Raw genomic sequence first — 21,964 nt, forward strand, 5'->3', positions numbered from 1 at the left:
AGGACAAATCAGAACTCACCCAGGAAGAAATAAATTACTTGAATGATCCTGTATCCTTTAAATACATTTAATTTATGGTTAAAATTTACCCTCCCCCACAAACCAAAACCCAAAGACAGGTCCAGATAGAACTCTGAAGAATCCTACCAAACAATTTATGGGAAAATACCACCAATTCTACATAGTCTTTTCCCCAAAATAGAGGAGGAGGTGACACAACTCATTTTTTGAAACCAGCATTATCTTTATGCCAAAACTGGACAAAGATCGTATAATAAAACTACAGACCAATGTCCCTCATAAACATAGATGGAAAAATCCTCCACAAAATATTAGTAAATTGAATCCAGCAATTTATAAAAATAATAAACCACGACCAGGTGGGGAATAGCCCTGGAATGCAAGGCATTTGAAAATCAATCAGTGTAATGCACCATATTGAAAGACTAAACAAGAAAAATCACATGATGTTATCAGTTAATTCAGAAAAAGCAATTGATGAAATTCAGTATCTATTCCCGATAAAAACTCTTAATCTAGGAGTATCAGGCAGCTACCTTAACGTGATAAAGAACAAAACTCTGCACTAACATCATTCTTAATAGAGAAACTGAATACTTTCCCCTTAAGTCTGGGAACAAGGCAAGGATGGCCACTTTCACCATTCCTGTTCAGCATCAATTTGGAATTCCTTAAAAAAAAAATTCTTAAAAAAAACAAAAAAGAACTAAACACTTAAAAGTTGTAATAAAACTGTTCTAATTTGCAGACAACATCATTGACCATGTAGGAAATCCACCAAAAAAGTGCCTAGAACTACATTGTTGGTTGCATTGCAAAACTGTATAGCCAATCTGGAAAATAGTTTGGTGGTTTTTTATGAAGGTTTTTATACCCTTACCATATGACCCAGCATACAACATAGATGAATTTCAGTAGCATTATGCTCAGTGAAAGAAGCCAGTCTCAAAAGGTTACATACTGTGTGATTTCATTTATATGGCATTCTGGAAAAGACAGAATGAGAGGAACAAGGAACATATTGGTTGTTTCCAGGGATTAGGGGTGTGTGAGGAGCAGTGTGAAGGAGTTTTTTGGGGTGATGAAACTGTTCTATATCTGACTCTATCCTGATAGTGATGATGGTTACACAAATCTGCATAGGTGCTAAAGCTTATAGAATGTGTACATCAAGAAAGCCCTTGAGGAGATTGGTTCAAGATGGCAGAGTAGAAGGACATGCGCTCACTCCCTCTTGCGAGAGCACCGGAATCACAACTAACTGCTGAATAGTCATCGATAGGAAGGCACTGGAACTCAACAAAAAAGATACCCCACATCCAAAGACAAAGGAGAAGTTGCAATGAGATGGAAGGAGGGCTGCAATCACAATCAAATCAAATCCCATAACCACTGGGTGGATGACTCACAAGCTGGAGAACACTTATACCACAGAAGTCCACCCACTGGAGTGAAGGTTCTGAGCCTCACGTCAGGCTTTCCAACCTGGGGATCTGGCAATGGGAGGAGGAATTCCTAGAGAATCAGACTTTGAAGGCTAGTGGGATTTGATTGCAGGACTTTGATAGGACTGGGGGAAACAGAGACTCCACTCTTGGAGGGCACACACAAAGTAGTGTGCACATCGGGACCCAGGGGAAGGAGCAGTGACCCCATAGGAGACTGAAGCAGACCTACCTGCTAGTGTTGGAAGGTCTCCTACAGAGGCGGGGAGTGACTGTGGCTCACTGTGAGGACAAAGACACTGGCAGCAGAAGTACTGGGATGTGCTCCTTGGCGTGAGCCCTCCCAGAGTCTGCCATTGGCCCCACCAGAGAGCTGGGTAGGCTCCAGTGTTGGGTCGCCTCAGGCCAAACAACCAACAAGGAGGGAACCCAGCTCCACCCATCAGCAAACAAGTGGATTAAAGTTTTACTGAGCTCTGCCCACCAGAGCAACACCCAGCTCTACCCACCACCAGTCCCTCCCATCAGGAACTTGCACAAGCCTCTTAGATAGCCTCATCCACCAGAGGGCAGACAGCAGAAGCAAGAAGAACGACAATCCTGCAGCCTATGGAACAAAAACCACATTCACAGAAAGATAGACAAGATGAAAAGGCACAGGGCTAGGTACCAGATGAAGGAACAAGATAAAACCCTAGAAAAACAACTAAATGAAGTGGAGATAGGAAACCTTCCAGAAAAAGAATTCAGAATAGTGATAGTGAAGATGATCCAGGACCTCGGAAAAAGAATGGAGGCAAAGATCAAGAACATGCAAGAAATGTTTAACAAAGACCTAGAAGAATTAAAGAACAAACACCTAGAAGAATTAAAGAACAAACAAACAGAGATGAACAATACAATAACTGAAATGAAAAATACACTAGAAGGAATCAATAGCAGAATAACTGAGGCAGAAGAACGGATAAGTGACATGGAAGACAGAATGGTGGAATTCACTGCTGTGGAACAGAATAAAGAAAAAAGAATGAAAAGAAATGAAGACAGCTTAAGGGACCTCTGGGACAACATTAAATGCAACAACATTCGCATTATCGGGGTCCCAGAAGGAGAAGAGAGAGAGAAAGGACCCAAGAAAATATTTGAAGAGATTATAGTCAAAAACGTCTCTAACATGGGAAAGGAAATAGCCACCCAAGTCTGGGAAGTACAGAGGAGTCCCAGGCAGGAGAAACCCAAGGAGAAACATGCCAAGACACATAATAATCAAATTGACAGAAATTAAAGACAAAGAAAAATTATTGAAAGCAACAAGGGAAAAACGACAAATAACATACAAGGGAACTCCCATAAGGTTAACAGCTGATTTCTCAGCAGAAACTCTACAAGCCAGAAGGGAGTGGCGTGATATATTTAAAGTGATGAAAGGGAAGAACCTACAACCAAGATTACTCTACCAGGCAAGGATCTCATTCAGATTCGATGGAGAAATCAAAAGCTTTACAGACAAGTAAAAGCTAAGAGAATTCAGCACCACCAAACCAGCTCTACAACAAATGCTAAAGGAACTTCTCTAAGTGGGAAACACAAGAGAGGAAAAGGACCTACAAAAACAAACACATAACAATTCAGAAAATGGTAATAGGAACGTACACATCGATAATTGCCTTAAATGTGAATGGATTAAATGCTCCAACCAAAAGAAACAGGCTCACTGAATGGATACAAAAACAAGACCCATATATATGCTGTCTACAAGAGACCCACTTCAGAGCTAGGGACACATAGAGACTGAAAGTTAGGGGATGGAAAAAGATACTCCATGCAAATGGAAATCAAAAGAAAGCTGGAGTAGCAATACTCATATCAGATACAATAGACTTTAAAATAAAGGATGTTACAAGAGACAAGGAAAGACACTACATAATGATCAAGGGATCAATCAAAGAAGAAGATATAACAGTTATAAATTTATATGCACCCAACATAGGAACACCTCAATACATAAGGCAACTGCTAATAGCTATAAAAGAGGAAATCGACAGCAACACAATAATAGTGGGGGACTTTAACACCTCACTTACACCAATGGACAGATCATCCAAACAGAAAATTAATAAGGAAACACAGCTTTAAATGACACAATAGACCAGATAGATTTAATTGATATTTATAGGACATTCCATCCAAAAACATCAGATTACACTTTCTTCTCAAGTGCACACGGAACATTCTCCAGAATAGATTACATCTTGGGTCATAAATCAAGCCTCAGTAAATTTAAGAAAATTGAAATCATATCAAACATCTTTTCTGACCACAATGCTATGAGATTAGAAATCAATTACAGGGAAAAAAACGTAAAAAACACAAACACATGGAGGCTAAACAATACGTTACTAAATAACCAAGAGATCACTGAAGAAATCAAAGAGGAAATCAAAAAATACCTACAGACAAATTATAATGAAAACATGATGATCCAAAACCTATGGGATGCAGCAAAAGCAGTTCTAAGAGGGAAGTTTATAGCAATACAAGCCTACCTCAAGAAACAAGAAAAATCTCAAATAAACAATCTAACCTTACACCTAAAGGAACTAGAGAAAGAAGAGCAAACAAAACCCAAAGTTAGTAGAAGGAAAGAAATCATAAAGATCAGAGCAGAAATAAATGAAATAGAAACAAAGAAAACAATAGCGAAGATCAATAAAACTAAAACCTGGTTCTTTGAGAAGATAAACAAAATTGATAAACCATTAACCAGACTCATCAAAAAAAAGAGGGAGAGGACTCAAATCAATAAAGTTAGAAATGAAAAAGGAGAAGTTACAACAGACACCGCAGAAATACAAAGCATCCTAAGAGACTACTACAAGCAACTCTATGCCAATAAAATGGACAGCCTGGAAGAAATGAACAAATTCTTAGAGAGGTATAACCTTCCAAGACTGAACCAGGAAGAAATAGAAAATATGACAGACAAATCACAACTAATGAAATTGAAACTGTGATTAAAAATCTTCCAACAAACCAAAGTCCAGGACCAGATGGCTTCACAGGTGAATTCTATCAAACATTTAGAGAAGAGCTAACACCCATCCTTCTCAAACTCTTCCAAAAAATTGCAGAGGAAGGAACACTCCCAAACTCATTCTATGGGGCCACCATCACCCTGATACAAAAACCAGACAAAGATAGTACAAAAAAAGAAAATTACAGACCAATATTACTGATGAATATAGATGCAAAAATCCTCAACAAAATACTAGCAAACAGAATCCAACAACACATTAAAAGGATCATACACCATGATCAAGTGGGATTTATTCCAGGGATGCAAGGATTCTTCAATATAGGCAAACCAATCAATGTGATAAACCATATTAACAAACTGAAGAATAAAAACCATATGATCATCTCAATAGATGCAGAAAAAGCTTTCGGCAAAATTCAACACCCATTTATGATAAAAACTCTCCAGAAAGTGGGCATAGAGGGAACCTACCTCAACATAATAAGGGCCATATATGACAAACCCACAGCAAACATCATTCTCAATGTTGAAAAACTGAAAGCATTTCCTCTAAGATCAGGAACAAGACAAGGATGTCCACTCTCGCCACTATTATTCAACATAGTTTTGGAAGTCCTAGCCATGGCAATCAGAGAAGAAAAAGAAATAAAAGGAATACAAATTGGAAAAGAGGAAGTAAAACTGTCACTGTTTGAAGATGACATGATACTATACATAGAGAATCCTAAAGATGCCACCAGAAAACAACTAGAGCTAATCAATGAATTTGGTAAAGTTGCAGGATGCAAAATTAATGCACGGAAATCTCTTGCATTCCTATATACTAACAAGGAAAGATCAGAAAGAGAAATTAAGGAAACAATCCCATTCACCACTGCAACAAAAAGAATAAAATACCTAGGAGTAAACCTACCTAGGGAGACAAAAGACCTGTATGCAGGAAACTATAAGACAGTGATGAAAGAAATTAAAGATGATACAAACAGATATACCATGTTTTTGGACTGGAAGAATCAATATTGTGAAAATGACTATACTACCCAAAGCAATCTACAGATTCAATGCAATCCCTATCAAATTACCAATGGCATTTTTTACAGAACTAGAACAAAAAAATCTTAAAATTTGTATGGAGACACAAAAGACCCTGAATAGCCAAAGCAGTCTTGAGGGAAAAAAACAGAGCTGGAGGAATCAGACTCCCTGACTTCAGACTATACTACAAAGCTACAGTAATCAAGACAATATGCTACTGGCACAAAAACAGAACTATAGATCAATGGAACAGGATAGAAAGCCCAGAGGTAAACCCACACACCTATGGTCAGCTAATCTATGACAAAGGAGGCAAGAATATACAATGGAGAAAAGACAGTCTCTTCAGTAAGTGGTGCTGGGAAAACTGGACAGCTACATGTAAAAGAATGAAATTAGAACACTCCCTACACCATACATGCAAATAAACTCAAAATGGATTAGAGACCTAAATGTAAGACTGGACACTATAAAACTCTTAGAGGAAAACATAGGAAGAACACTCTTTGATGTAAATCACAGCAAAATCTTTTTTGATCCACCTCCTAGAGTAATGGAAATAAAAACAAAAATAAACAAATGGAACGTAATGAAACTTAAAAGCTTTTGCACAGCAAAGGAAAACATAAACAAGACGAAAAGACAACCCTCAGAATGGGAGAAAGTATTTGCAAACGGACAAAGGATCAATCTGCAAAATGTATAAACAGCTCATGCAACTCAATATTAAAAAAGCAAACAACCCAATCAAAAAATGAGCAGAAGACCTAAATAGACATTTCTCCAAAGAAGACATACAGATGGCCAAGAAGCACATGAAAAGCTGCTCAACATTACTAATTATTAGAGAAATGCAAATCAAAAGTACAACGAGGTATCACCTCTCACCAGTTAGAATGGGCATCATCAGGAAATCTACAAACAACAAATGCTGGAGAGGGTGTGGAGAAAATGGAACCCTCTTGCACTGTTGGTGGGATTGTAAATTGATACAGCCACTATGGAGAACAGTATGGAGATTCCTTAAAAAAGTAAAAATAGAATTACCATATGACCCAGCAAGCCCACTACTGGGCATATACCCAGAGAAAACCATAATTCAAAAAGAAACATGCGGGCTTCCCTGGTGGCACATTGGTTGAGAGTCCGCCTGCCAATGTAGGGGACGCAGGTTCGTGTCCCGGTCTGGGAAGATCCCACATGCCGTGGAGCGGCTGGGCCCGTGAGCCATGACCGCTGGACCTGCGTGTCCGGAGCCTGTGCTCCGCAACGGGAGAGGCCACAGCAGTGAGAGGCCCGCGTAGCGCAAAAAAAAAAAAAAACATGCACCCCAATGTTCATTGCAGCACTGTTTCCAATAGCCAGGTCATGGAAACAACCTAAATGCCCATTGACAGACTAATGGATAAAGAAGATGTGGTACATATATACAATGGAATATTACTTAGCCATAAAAAGGAACGAAATTGGGTCATTTGTAGAGACGTGGATGGATCTAGAAACTGTCATACAGAATGAATTAAGTCAGAAAGAGAAAAACAAATATCTTATACTAACGCATATATGTGGAACCTAGAAAGATGGTACAGATGAACCAGTTTGCAGGGCAGAAATAGAGACAGATGTAAAGAACAGACATATGGACACCAAGGAGGAAAGTGGTGGGGGTGTGGGGGTGGTGGGATGAATTGGGAGATTGGGATTGACATGTATACACTGGTGTGTATAAAATTGATGAATAATAAGAAACTGCTATATAAAAAAAAATTAAATTCAGAAAAAAAAATAGGGGTTCCCTGGATGGTGTGTGTTACCAGTCAGCCTTCTGAAAGACAACAAAGAGAAAATTGCAGTTAATCAGAGGGCGAAGCATTTTACCTGGAGCCTTCTTGGGAGAAAGAAGTGGATTGACCCCATAAAAATTAGTGTAGAATTCTCTGAGCAGTAGCCCTGGTATTCCAAACATCCCTCTATCAATATCACATACCTGGAGGAGGAGTACAAAATTCTAGGCAAGTGTGCAGTCCCCACTGCAGCAAGAAAAGGACTGGAAAGGACCTCAGAATGTCTGATTTAAGGGGCAAATATTTTAAATGACATTAAAAAATTTTTTTTCTAATTAAAGAAGTAACACATATTCAGTACAGAAGCGTTAGGAAATTTGGAAAAATCTCAAATCTGGTCAGCTGTAATCTCACCAACCAAAAGATAAGCACTTTTTGTGTTTGCAAATTTCCAACCAGTATTTTTCCTGATTATGTTTAAAACTAAGATGTGTGAGGGCTTCCCTGGTGGCTCAGTGATTAAGAATCCACCTGCCAATGCAGGGGACACGGGTTCGAGCCCTGATCTGGGAAGATCCCACATGCCATGGAGCAACTAAGCCCGGGAGCCACAACTACTGAGCCCACATGCCACAGCTACTGAAGCCTGCACGCCTAGAGCCCGTGCTCCACAGCAAGGAAGCCACTGCAATGAGAAGCCCACGCACCGCAACGAAGAGTAGCCCCCCGCTAGCCGCAACTAGAGAAAGCCCGCGTGCATCAACAGAGACCCAACAGAGCCAAAAATAAAATAAATAAAAAATAAATTTTAAAAAAAGTCCTTGATTTTGCATATGTTACTTTTTTAAATTATGTTTTAAAAATTATAGGTTTTCATGGTCAAAGTGAATGATACCTGATAGTCTTGTGATCGCTTCTCAGTGAACCAGCTCATACTGATCAGTGGAACTTTCCGAAATGATGGAAACGTTCTCTATGTGTTGTGTCCAGTATGGTGACTACTAGCGCCATGTAGCTACTGAACACTTGAAATAGAGGAACTAAACTTAATTTCGTTTAAATTAAATTAAGTAACCACATGTGGCCAGTAGCTACTGTATTACACTGAGCAAATATATTGTATAAACACTGTGATCCCAGGCAACAAAGAAATGCTCTTAGTTTCATGTATTCATTATAGAGAAATAAAAGCGAAATATGACTGGCTTGTAGTTTTTGACATCAGGATTTTATGATTTTTTTTCCCTAGCTTTATAAACACTTTATTAATAAAGGTGTATGATCTAAATTCTATAAGACGATTTGTGGAGGTAACCCTGAGGATTGACGTCAGCAAAAGAAGTTAGTGGATACGGAGAAGTGTGTGATAATGAACCCAAATAATGTTTTGTTTTCAGTCAGCAAATATTTGATCACTTTAGGGGCTGAAACCACTCTTTGGGGTACTGAAGATACAGTGAACCCTGTTCTCATTCTGGGAATAGGGATAGAGTAGCCATTAGTTGCAGTCAGACCAGGGTGTATTGAAATGTCAGGAAAGCAGTCCATGGAAAGACTCAACTTCTCTGAAGCGTGTGTTGGTTTAGTGGCTTACCCCTTTTGACAGGTTCTATGGGAGCCTGTAGGAAATATGAATATAACCCAGTATGCCGAGTTCAGCTTCATGATGGAAAGATTTGGCTGGTATTTCTTTACTTTCCAGTCCATCTGGACTTAGTTTCAGTCATTTTTCCCCTCTTATTCATAGTTTTCTTGGGGAAGTATTGTGATACCTGCCTTTCATGTGTGTTTACTTTTCATTCCTTAGTTAATTGGAAGCACCTTGAGGTCAAAGGTTAGCTCTGGAGATATGTCTCCTTTGAAAAAATATGGCAGCCTTTGCAACTTTCATATTTTTTTCCCCGATTCCATCTTACAGAGGAGGAATGCAACCCACAGAGAGGATAACTTGGTCATAATTAAATAAGCCAGTGATAAAGTAATTCAGTTTCTCAGCTCTTTGACCTTCTAACTAATTCCAGCTAAAAGAGCTCTAGGACCCAATCATGGTATATCTTTAAACAACAGAAATACTGATGATAACTTTGAAAGCTAATTGGGAAATACCTCTTTCAGGTGTATTTTCAGATGTAGTTGTTGCTTCTCAAATTGAGGGCATATTTGCCCCCGGGGACCGGGGCCCTATACTGCAGGTTTATACAACCTCAAGATCAACGTGGAGGTCTTCCCAGAGGGTCAGTTCACTTGTCAGTTTTGGAAAGTAATGTTGAATGTTGTTCAATGGATACAATTTTTAAAAATTTTATTAAGACAAAAGCGATATGTTAGAGAGTATAATACAGAGCTTGTATGAATTTCAGGGAGACTTCCAAACAGAATCTTTTTTTTTTCTGTGTATTGCAAACTTCTCTGGCCATCCCTTCACTATCCTGTGCAATGGAAAATACTAAGTAGAAATGTCTGAGATACATTCAGGTGTGTTGGAAGTGAATAGTCCACAAATCCAAATGCTGTTGTAATAAAACCATAATTGAGAAGGGTAACCTCTCATTTCCCCACACTTTTCCATAGTTTTCTTACCACTTAATATCAAAACATGACAATTTAAACTCTGTCTTTTAAACTGAAAACTCACAGCGTCTCCGTTTTTCTCACTTTCATCTTTTTCCTTCCTTGCCTTCTTTGGACATTGATTAGAAGAACTGAGAACAGAGAAATAATCTGTCGCACAGTGTGTAGTATGGAGAACTGCGCATCTGCCTCCTTAATTTATTGTATTGTATCCAGAGTGCATCGGAGAAGCCTTAGAGTTTAATTTTCTTTGAATCAGTTGTACAGGGTATTGTGGAGTAGTGGGGAGATGTCTGCACTGAGAATCAGGAGGTCTGGATGCTAATTCTAGCTTTGCTACTAACTCTGTGTAACCTTGGGCAAGTCATCTTCCCCACTTGGCCCCTAGGATTATCTTCAATCAAAAATGATAACATACGAGATGACTTTCTGTCTCCTCCAGCTCGAAAATGCCATTATTCCGTGTTCCTAATCCTATGAGAATTGACTGATCCAAAGACGTTTGAAAATTTTATGAAGTTACATGGAATAGCCACGCTCTTCAGTTTGTGTTCACACCGATGCTCTTTAACACTTGGGTACCAAGTGTATTTGTTCTTTAAATGTGTAGTTTCCTTGCCTATACCGTGCTGCATCAAATCCAACTTAATTGAAATTGTTTCTTCCACCGTAATAAAAATGCACATAACTCAGTAAACCCTGGGCTATAAAGGCCTTGAAAACTTTGGAGCTTTCTGTTTTTGAAACCACTTTCACTGAAATTTTAATTTGTACCCCTTCCCCAGCTTTTGTGTAACCAGGAAAGTCTGATCTGTCACGGGTGCCCAAGGATTTTTGTTTACAGGGTTTCGTCTCTTCCCTTTATCTGTCAGTTTGAACTAATGTTCTACCCTGGGCACTTCTCCAGATGTCAGACTATCACCGTAGCACAGACGGTTGGATAGATTCTGGGCAAGTTGTGTTCGGTGTACATGGTACTTCGAGAAATGCATTTCTGATTTTCATGCTGGAAACTGGACAGTCCCTTTGTGAAACAGGAAAGTACCTCACATCTCTGTGCCTCTCTCTGTTCCTTGTTTAAGCCCTCTTTGCGTCTCATTTGGTCTCTCACAATCACTGGCCCTTCCCTTGTCTCAGTAATTAATTATCTTCTCTCTTTCGAGGCATCCCATACCCCATTGCCAGAGTAACCTAAACTTTCAGCATCGGTAGCATCACTCCCCTGTAAAAACTGCCTTTTCCTCCTAGAATTTCAGGTTCTTCAAATCTTATCTAGCCTGACTTACTCTTTGGCTTCATCTCTACCCACCTCCTTTGTGAATCCACTCTAGCCACGCTAGACAGACCATCAGCCATGCTCCAGAACCTCCTGGACTCTCTGCTCCACGTCAGCACTGTGCACGCTGCTCCACTGCCTGGAAAGACGTCTCCAGCTTTTCTCTTCCTCCCCCTTTCCTTACCCATCTTTGGGGTCCCTTAACTGCTGCCTTGTTCCTGAAACGCCACCCAGTTCTCTCCATGCTTCCTTGCCGTCTTTCTCCTGTATGAGAAATAACCATCCTTCGCTGTTCTTGTGGCACTCTGTCCCTCTTTGCCTTGAATGACTCAGATGTTGATGCCAAACTGTGAGGACAGGAGCTGTAACTTCATCCTTGTACTGACCTCAGCGACAAGCAGAGAGTCTTCCACGTTGTATTTAGTAAATGTTGGTCGAGTTGAACTACATTGAATTAGGGTAGGTTTAATATAATATTGCTACAGACTAGGATTTTTTTTTCTTCTCTATTGGTACAGTTTTGCAAAGGGAAGAGAGTCCTGGCATCACAGACTTCTTTCTCCGTGGTGATGGGAGGTGGAGAAGACCCCGGGGGTGGGCAACGTCTGACCATGCCGTCAACATAGCTTCTCTCTAATGAGCTGCCGTCAGCTTATAAATACTTGTTTTTAGAGATAGGGTAATGCTTCTTAGGGGAGGAGATTGATTAAGGCTATAAAAAATAAGTGAAATTTATTGCAAGTATCAGGTGGGTCATTTTCTTATTCGTTCAAAGACTCTTCTTAATCGGATCTGAGGACACCTCCTCTTCCCTCCTCTCCCTGTGCGCCCTGCTGTGAACACTCTGCTCCTGCCTCATGCTCCTCCCATCTGTACTTCCATACCTTGGTTCATACTTCCTCTCTCCAGGTCATTCATTCATTCAGCACAGATTTATTTATGGCCTGCCGGTGGCTAAGCACCCTTCAAGAATGTATCTGTATGAACAGACTTGTGCTTGCCAAGGGGGAGTGGGGGTGAGGGAGGGATGGATGGGGAGTTTAGGATTAGCAGATGCAAACTATTATATATAGGATGGATAAACAACAAAGTCCTACTATATAGCACACGAACTATAGTCAGTCTCCTGGGATAAACCATGATGGAAAAGAAAATAAAAAAGAATGTCTCTATGTGTATAACTGAGTCAGTTTGCTGCACAGCAGAGATTGGCACAGCATTGCAAATCAACTCTACTTCAATTAAAAGAAAGAATGCATCTGTAAACAACAGAGCATGCAAAAATCCTTCTCTCCACGGAGCTCACGTTCTAACTGGTGGTATGCCCTTTCGCTGTTGTCCAGATGCTAGGACGAGCTTGTCCTGCCTGGAAGCCGTTCCCGACTGCTTCAGCACAGGTTCTTTCTCCTGCATTTTTAGAGGCATCTGTTACCTGTTCCTCCCTTTTGACAGACATTGTCTTGTATTCTTGGTGCTCTTTATGTGTGAATATCTTATCTCCTCGAGTTCATTAGAAGCTTCTTGAGAGAGGAGACCATGTCATTTGTTCATGAAAAGGTTTGTGTACCCACGTATATACCCTGCCTTGTGTACACTGTCTTAAATGTTTGCAGTTAGGCCCCTAATAAATATCTTTCATTGATTTGAGGGCATTTCGTGGCTCTCCGTCTTATCAAGTACGGTCGCCCTAAGACCGTGCTCTACCGTTAGGCATCAAAGCGTTCTTTAAAGATCCTGCGTGACTGTGTCACTACTGGTGCTGCTACTTAACCCTCTGCTGAGGAACCAGCCACATGCCGAGCGCAGCCTGTGCCTACACCTCGTCGGCCGAGGAGATCACCTCTGCGATATTCTATCTGAGGTTCGTAAGTCTTGACTGTAACACTGATTCTGAGGAGCAAAAGGTACCAGGCAGAGGAGAAGGCCTGCTAATTACGTCTGTAGTTGATTCTTGTGTGCACCTCTCCATCAGAGACTGGCACCTAAGACATCAGAGTGCCTTGATTTCTTGCCTTTATTTCTGAGTTGAGGCTAATGAGTGTCCATCGTAAAACTCATCTCCGTATTAGTAGGACTGCAAAAGGAGGTTATGGCTTTGGCGGGTCAGTTGCACCCCTTTGCATGGCCATTCGATGACAGTCAGTGGCTGAGGCTGGAACACACTCCGTTAGGGGCTAGAGAACTGAGCAAAGGCACCTGCTCCCAGCCTGGGAGCCTCACCTTACTGGCCTCGTGTGCTGACAAAGGGAATTGGCTTCCATTTAAAGGTAAAAGTTGAGGGATGGAGTTCTGGTTTTTTTTAAATTTTGTTTCCAGTGGCTGTAGTCGACAGGCAGACCCCTGAGGCCTCCTGCCCCAGGTTCAAATCTTGCCTCTGCCACTTAACCAGCTGTGGAAGCTTGAGGAGGGCAATTAATTTCTTTTTAAAACGGTGCTAGTAACAGTACTTACCTTAGTGGGTCCTTATAAAGCTTGGATGAGTTTTTATATGCGGGCATGGTAGGCCCACATAGAGATGGAAACATACACGCTTGGATGTTAGAAAATATTTATCAACTTACTTAACCTTTTCTATGTCATAGAGGAAACTTGAGATTTTAGCTGTCGAGAGGTGGTCCAGTGACCTAGAGCTGCTTCCCTAGATGCTCTTAGAGTGCCAGAGGTCAAGATACCTCGATATAGATCTTAACTTTTATATAGTACATCATTGCCCTCTTAAGGTGCAGGGTTTATTTATTAGGCGTGCCTTCGGACCTTATAGCGATCAGACTATGCCTAAGAGGAATGGGCTGAGTTAGGTGGATTTCAGTGGATTTATAATGACTGCCAACATAAACAAGCTCAGAGTGTTGAGTAAAGGTGAGCTGTCTTGGGAGGAGGCCCTGGTGCTGGGCCGCAGACTGAGTCATTGTCACGGATGGGAGCTCAGGTGGCATATCCAAGGAGAGGAATTAGTACATTGGAAGGGAGCATCACGACCAGACCGTTTCTGGTAAGACGAATATGGCATAATTGATGACGTTTTCTTTCTTTTTTTAAAACTGCATAAATGAGACCTGATTTAATCGCAGATAATGTGAAAAAGTTCTCTAGGGGTTGAAAGTGTGACAATAGCCGAACGCCTACCACTGTCTTAGATCAGGGGAATATAGAGCCCGGAGCGGGGGAGGTGATGGTGCCGTGGGGAGACACAGTTAGAGTCTATCTCATTCTTCGTATGACGTTTTTAGAGGGAGTTTGATACGCCCGAGCGGGAGCAAAGGCGAGGAACCAGGAGGGCAGAGGATTTGAAAAGTGTCAGGTGGTCGAAGGAGCTGAAGAAGCTTTATTTAATAATGTTGAGATGGAACATACCAGCAGAGCCATAAAGGCACATAGACTTACCTACGGTGTCCCACACTGTGGGCAGCTGGAGAAGAGATGGCTTAGAGTGTAGGCTCGGGATTATTATGTGTAGCCATCAGCTGAGTTATCAGACAGAAGAGGGTTCTGCATCATTTAGCTTTCCGAGGGCAGAATGGGAACCACTGTGTGGGGTTCCAGGACTCAGCTGGCGGGGGAAGCCTTCACCGGAGGATGTGCCTGGCTTGGACGAGGCCCGAGCTCTGAGGGAAGAGGGCCTTGAAGACGGGCTAGATCACAGGTGCGAAGACACCCTGTGATTCTCGTGGAGCTTTAGCCTGGCAACCCTTCTAACTCAGAGATTCGGGATAGCCTTGCTGAGAGATCCATTACGTTGCTGTACTTCCCAGCTCCAGTCTCATCCTAGACGTCATCTTTATTGTTGGTTAGCTACCGTATGCATGAGGATGTGGGAGAATTTGCTCTGCAGGCATCCTCAGCTCCCCAAATCTACTTCAATTCGGAGTGGGGGATAATTTATCAGTATCTCTCTGGTTCCTGAGTGGAGCTAGTGAGAGGTGCCTGCTTGGGTATTATTTTGTTTGGGGGAGTTTGGGCAGAATTAGTACCAACACAACAGCATTCACGTCATTCTTAATTATTCTTTTCCTCTCAGACTCCATTTTTCTGTGGTCTTCACGGGATGGTGGATACTCCTCTCCTCCTTTCCTCTCTCCCAACTCCCACCCCTTTTCCGTCTCGAGCCATTTCTGTGTCGTTTCTTGTACTGTAAACAGAGATGAATCATCTTCTCTACGGTTCTGTCGAAATAAGTTCCTCTGTGTGTCCGTGTGTCCGTGGGTGTGTAAATACAATGTGTACACGTGCCTATGCCTGAGCGATTCAGCGTGGGGCTCACCGAGCGTGTGGTGCAGTACAAACAGTGCAGTGAAAGGATGTGTTTGCACAGATCTGGAATGGCTTTTTTGTGCCTTACCGATCTGAGGCACAGAAATTCTAAAAAAGAAAAGAGAAAAAGCCGAGGAAGCAGCAATGTAAAAGAAACCCTGTGCATCATCCCACCCCCCTCCCCGCCATGGTTTCCGTGGTGTTGGGAGCTCAGGGGCACCTCACGGGGAGAACGAGCTCTTGACACAGTGACCTCATTCCCCATGCCGCCCTTCTCCTGGCAGAAGCTGTGCTGGCTCCCGGGCTGTCTCTGCTGCAAGGCGGCCGGCACTGCATCGGGAATGATGCGACCCAGGCTTGCAAGGACTTGCCCAGCAACTGGAATTTATGACAGATAGCTCGCTGCAGCTAAACTTTGATCCGGGATACAGTCGAACCACCTCTTACACACAGGAGGGAGACACGTCCTTCTCTGCGATGAAAAGCCAGCCTTAAAAAAAAAAAAAAAAAAGAAAGAAAAAAAAAGAGAGCGCATGTGTCAGGTTTATAATTATGAACTGGTGAGTGTATGATGTCGGATCCCTGTTAACGTGCGTGTGTGTGTTTTCTCCAAACATCCGGAGGTATTTGCCCTTTTCCCTGTTTTCATGATGAAAAGATCTGAGTTGGTGCTCAATGCATGGGAGGGGGCCTGGGCTCCTTGGAGAGGAGGATGTGCCCCTGGCAGCTCCGGGCCTGGGGTGCATTCCCAGCCCAGAGTCTCCGCATTGCACAGACAAAGGAGCCCCTGCCGACAACCAGAGGCTGTAGCTTTTCTTGGAGTGATGACTCATTTCAGCTCACAAAGGATTCTGGGCAGGGTAATGAGAAGTCAGGTTAGCTGACCCGGCCCTATGACTTCACTTTGCAGAGAACAAGGCAGTAGAGGAGTGACGCTGCAGATGCCCAAGGCACTGCAGTGGGATGTTGGCTCAGGACCAGTGGCCACGATAGACGGGACTATAGGTATGGGACGGGATGCCAGCTCTTCCAGGCAAATAGGAGGAAACAACGGAAAAGAGGATTTTTTCCCTCTAAAATCATACCAGCAAAGTCCATTCATAAAGCTTTTTAAAGGTGCTTTCTGCCAGCTTTTGAACTGAACTTGTGTCAGCATCTCCAGCCCTGAATTGTCAGAAGAGCTGAGAGTTGGGGGACTCATTTTTTTTTCCAAGTAGACGTATCAAGGTAAAGTACCAGATTCCTGTTGGGTTCCACGTGCCCTCAGTAGCCAAGCTGAAATGCTCATTTAGGATATTATGACTTGAAAGTTTACTCTTTCTTCTTATTCCAGATTCTAGGACGTCCGTTTCTGTTACTGGCTCTTTCTTGTGCCTGAATGCTACCCCCTAGCATGCACCAGGCTTTAGTGCCAAAGCTACCTGGGGGATGGAGCCAGTCCAGAAAGGGTCAGGTAGGTCTCCCCTGCTTTTCTTTCAAGAGTTGTTGTGTGCAAAGAAATATGGTAAAATGTATCCATATTTTGTATGGCTATGGATACAAATGTATGGTAATCAACTCCCTCAATAAGGGGGCCCTGTCCTCTGAAACATGGTCTTGCTGTGATAATCCCTCCACAGCCTCAGTCTTAGGCAGTAGAAGTGCTTCACGGAGGTGCCCACCAGAGGCAGCCTCGCCAGCATGATTCATGTCACAGCCTCACATCAGAGACCAGAGTCAGCTGTAGGATGTGCAAATAGGAAATAATTAAACGGCTCCAGATTTCCATCAGCGGTAATATCTCTTTCACTCCTCGGATGGAGGCATTCAGTAAATATTTTTTGAAATGTTTTCTTTTCAGTATAGTCCCTAACTTTGGTGTGTTATTTGGCCTGTTAACCTACACGCAATGCACTAAAATCCAAGAAAGCCTGCTTTATGTGCTCGGGGACTGCTTCCAACATCAGACAGAGGTAGCTGTTAACTGCTGGGGAAGTAAGCGTATTTCGTCATAGTCTGTTGTAGGATCCAGACGATTACAGAGCTGTTTTCTTACGACGTCCATGGGCTTTTCACACAAAAGCTTTTCTTTTTTCTTTTTAAGTGGTGAGGTGGTAGCGTTTGGCCCTCCAATGTGCGTGGCGTGCCACCTTTCCTAAGTGAAACTTGGCCAATCTGAAAGCGTGGTTTTACCACTTCATCCAATTTATGGTTTTAGCGCTTTCCGTTGAAAAAAATATTTCTGAGAATGTTAAATGCATTTGTAATAATAATTAGAACATTTTAGAATAATGCAAACCGTACGCTGGACAGGACCCTCAAACATCTCTTTTCTCTTTGGTCTCATATCCACCCCCATAGCTCGCCCTCTCACCGAAGGAAAGAATGTTTGTTTCCTTTCTTCATTGTAAAGATGTGTCTTGTTTGTGCCTAGTACTTGGCATTTTCAAAGCAAAGTTGAGGATGTTGAGTCAGTTTCAAAGGATGTTGGATCACATCATACCATGCTGAGAATATAATGTCCCCACACCCATCAGTTCTACTCATCCTTAAATACCTTATTCAAAATCTCCCTCCCACAGAAGGGCTTTCTCTGATACTCCAGCAGGAGGTCATTTCTTAGTCCTGTTATAGAATTAACTTCTCTAGATAGACAGCTACATAGATATAATTAGACCAGATTCCTATTATAGGAATTATAGGAGTTAATTTGCTAGCCATTCAAGGATTTTCTTCTTACATCTCTTCTAAGGACATTTTAAACAGTAATTTGCACATATTATGATTGCTTATATTTCTACACATTTATATCATGTTTCCCCACCTAAATTATAAGCTCACTGAAGGCAAGGATCAAGATTTGTGCCTTTCTCTACAATTCCCATCTCCTAGCAGTTCTCTGCACATGGAAAGCACTCAACAAATAGTTGATTAAGAAGAAAGGCAGTTTGGGCTTCCCTGGTGGCACAGTGGTTGAGAGTCCGCCTGCCGATGCAGGGAACACAGGTTCGTGCCCCAGTCCGGGAGGATCCCACATGCCGCGGAGCGGCTGAGCCCGTGAGCCATGGCTGCTGAGCCTGTGTGTCCGGAGCCCGTGCTCCGCAGCAGAAGGGGCCGCAACGATGAGAGGCCCGCATACCGCAAAAAAAAAAAAGAGTAAGTTGAATAAATTTAGATAGGCTTGGGGACAATCATGTTAATACTACCTACTTATTAAATATCTATTAGGTGTCAGGGACCATGTCAGCACTTAATCCCCTCAATAACTCTACAAGGTGAACATCACTGTGTACACCTTACAAAAGAAGACAGTGAGACTCAAAAAATGAATTAATTTGCTCCAAATCACACAGCTAATGAGGAGCAGAACTGGGCTCTGAACTTAAAGTTGTGGCTTAGCGTCCATGGCCTCTGCCACTGTCTTGTAATGCCAGACTTTGGAGAGAAAAGTTACTTCCGGTACAGTGAGTTGGGAGTTTTCTCTGTGTGTGTGTCTGTCTGGCCTTTTGTACTCTTTCATCCCTGTGTACTTGTCTATAGTTCTGTCAATGACAGCTTGAAGGGGTGGTAGGTGTTCCTTCATTGGGGAGTTGGTGGCAGTCATTCTGTATGATTTGGTTGTAATTTGGGAACTATCAACGTGTATATTTGAACTGCACTTAATTAGGCCTTCTGGTTCTATTACGACTGTATTTTACAGAAATTGGTTACAGTATAGTTGGGACCTAAACAGATGAAGCAAAGAAAACAAAGGTTGAGCATCAGCTGTGGTGCTTCTAACTTAGAAAGAGTGGAAGAGGGTGACCCTGGATACTTGACACTGATGTGCTGAACTATAGTTGAGGATCATCATCAGCAGAATTTGGAGCATCTGATGTCTCTGGCGTTAGGCTAGGTTCTGATACAGAACGGAGAAGGAAGAGAAGTGTGTGATAGCTTAACATAGGGCATTGGATTCTGTCCTACATGATGCGCTTATAATGAAGAAAAAGACACTCTATTGCACAGGACTCTTGTTAGCCAGGTGCCTTGCAGAATTGCATGACATCTGAGAGCTCTTATGACCTGTTGTCATCTAGGACTGGTATTTCATCATGATTTCATCGCTGGTGGTAAATGGTCTTCACTTAGCCCTGGATGAGGGACTAGGGAGCAAGGAGGCTGCTGTTGATGGGAAACGTCTCGGCGGTGAGCAGGGTCTTACCTTGCCTCGTCTATATGTGTAGTGCCTATTTACTCAGCAACATTTGAGCTCCCGATGTGCGAGTGTTTTACTCCATAGTGCCTCACATACGCCCCACTCGGGTTATAACGTGGAGACTTCTTAGCAAAGGTTTGAATTATGGAAACGGATAATTGGCCCGATGGCTCATATTTTCATTGTGACTTTTCAGCTACAAATCTATCGCAGTAGCGGAACGATCCAGAAGTGTTCGAGGTCTATGATTAGAGAGATGTCTGTCATCATCCTTGGTGATGGTGAAGACAGCTCCCGAACTACAGAGTTCTCACTTCTCCCTGTCCACTGATTGCCTCCTCTATCTGATTCTCCACGCTTTGTGGCTTGTCCATCTCTGCTTATCCTATGACAGTTTTTCATCAGTCGTCAAATCTCAGTAGCAAGAGTAGTAGCTAATAGGACTAATGAAAGCTTGTAGCCTCGGGAACATAATAGGTTTCTTCTGTAAACCAATGAGCCGGCTGATTTGTCATCACACCTAGTGCATCTCTGCATTAGACAGGCTGCTAAGCAGATTCAGGTGATACGGTGGACGTTAACCCGTGTGTGTGTGTGTGTGTGTGTGTGTGTGTGTGTGTGTGTGTGTGTGTATCTGCCATCTGCCACCATGACCACTCTTATTTAACTCTCATTAGAAGTTTCTTAGTAAGTCATCGCTAATAGACACCATTCACTGTAGTATTATTAATGAGAGCCTCGTGTTTACATTTTCTTTTGAATTAAAACAGTTTATCTAAATAATAAGCTTAGGAATTAGACCTTCTTTAAGAGAACTCCATCAAGTGTTGAAATAAAGCACCAGGGAGCTTTAGAAAAGCTGTTAGAGAGTTTCTAAATTTCCCCCCAAATTTTTTTATTGTCAACTTTACTGCCATCAACGATTGCAATGAAGACTCAGCCTTAAATTTCTGAGATCAGTGGCATTTAAGCCAGACATACAGTAAACTGGTAAAAATGCCTTTTTCAATGCTAGGTGCCTTTTAAATTTCAGATACAAACATTTGAAAGTCAAGTATAGTAATTCAGTTTCAAGGGAAAGCTACTTAAAATGAAGCAGCGTGTGAGTTGATGGGGGTTGTGTGTTCTGCCCTCCTGTAAGGGTATTTCGGTCTGCAAGAGGATGTATAGGAAGGGGATGTGTGTTTTTCTAGAACAGCTTTTTAAAAAAGAACCGTCTGTTAAAAGAACCAAAAACAACACCTATACATAAAATCGGGGTTAATAAATTGAACTAAATTGTAAAACACAAGATTCATCTGATTCGTTCTGCCTCCGAGAAACTGTTCACTTAACCTCAGAGAGCTAATGATTTCCCCAGGCCCAAGGGTATTGAAGATAAAACTCGGCACATTCGTCGTTCTATGAATAGTTTGTTGAAAGGAATAGACCTGTATTATCACTGTGCCCACTGTACATTTTACAGGCGTGTTTGACCATTTTTATGAGTCACGGTATCTACTGCATGTGGTAGTTTTATTGACATCTATAATTTTAACTTTAGTGTTAATTTTGGCAGTCCAGAGAACAAAAACAGGCACACTTTGGTCCTGAGGAGCAAGACTTTGAGTTAGAAAAGAGTAAATTATGAAGCCTTTATTACACGGGAAAAAGTTAATAGCCAATCAATCTATTTTGCTGTCGTTTTTAAAATTACAGCCTACTTTTTCCGGTTGGATGAGCATTAAACTAGTTTTCTCCAGCAAGACGGAAACAGAGGTAGACAGCAGTACTATATTATGCTTTTATGCCAGAATTCTGCTGCATTGATATAGAATCAAAGAATTTGAGAGTCTGAAGGAATCTTTGAAATTATGTCATCCCAACCCTCATCTGCAGACACAGAGTGGCAATTATATTTTGTTATTAGAGACTGGGCGCTTATCAAACTATCTCCTGAATGCCTTCTTATACTGGCAGTTTCCCAATGATAAATTAGTACAGTTTCAGAACTACCTTTGTAAGTAGGTTGCTTCGGTTCATGAACTTCGTTAGGGTCAAAGGTAACTTCAGTCCAGAATACAGAGTGAATTGACATTTACAATGGAAAACAGTATGTGAAAATAAAGAGGAAAACAGGCTAATTTGAACGGAATGCTGGTACTTGGGGAAAAAAAGATTATTTAAAGAAGGCTAAGATAGAAGATGAACTTTGGGGAACTTTCAAGGTTGTATTATAGTTTATTGTGATGTGATCCACCTGGAAAAATTACAGCTTTCCTTTTCGTATTTGATGGGTATGAAGATGGGTACTTTAAGATGAGAGGAAATAGATTTACGTTTGTCTTTCTGGTCGGTATCTTTTGGAAAGCTATGGGTATCATCTGG

At 41.8% G+C, this 21,964-nt stretch overlaps 1 protein-coding gene across 17 annotated transcripts in view; it reads left to right on the forward strand.

The window, feature by feature from the left end:
• Positions 1-21,964, forward strand: part of STOX2 (storkhead box 2) — a 210,091-nt gene that overhangs the window by 158,215 nt on the left and 29,912 nt on the right. The window contains exon 1 of one of the 17 annotated variants that reach the window (XM_073798569.1): positions 12,858-16,873. The exons of the other annotated variants lie outside the window; for them this stretch is intronic. Within the exon in view, the coding sequence (XP_073654670.1) occupies positions 16,849-16,873 (25 nt within the window). The 5' untranslated portion in view covers positions 12,858-16,848. Of the gene's footprint in view, positions 1-12,857; positions 16,874-21,964 lie in introns of those variants that run through there. 17 annotated transcript variants of the gene reach the window in all.

Source organism: Tursiops truncatus, chromosome 21 (genome assembly GCF_011762595.2).
Source record: "Tursiops truncatus isolate mTurTru1 chromosome 21, mTurTru1.mat.Y, whole genome shotgun sequence".
Lineage (NCBI taxonomy): Eukaryota > Metazoa > Chordata > Mammalia > Artiodactyla > Delphinidae > Tursiops > Tursiops truncatus.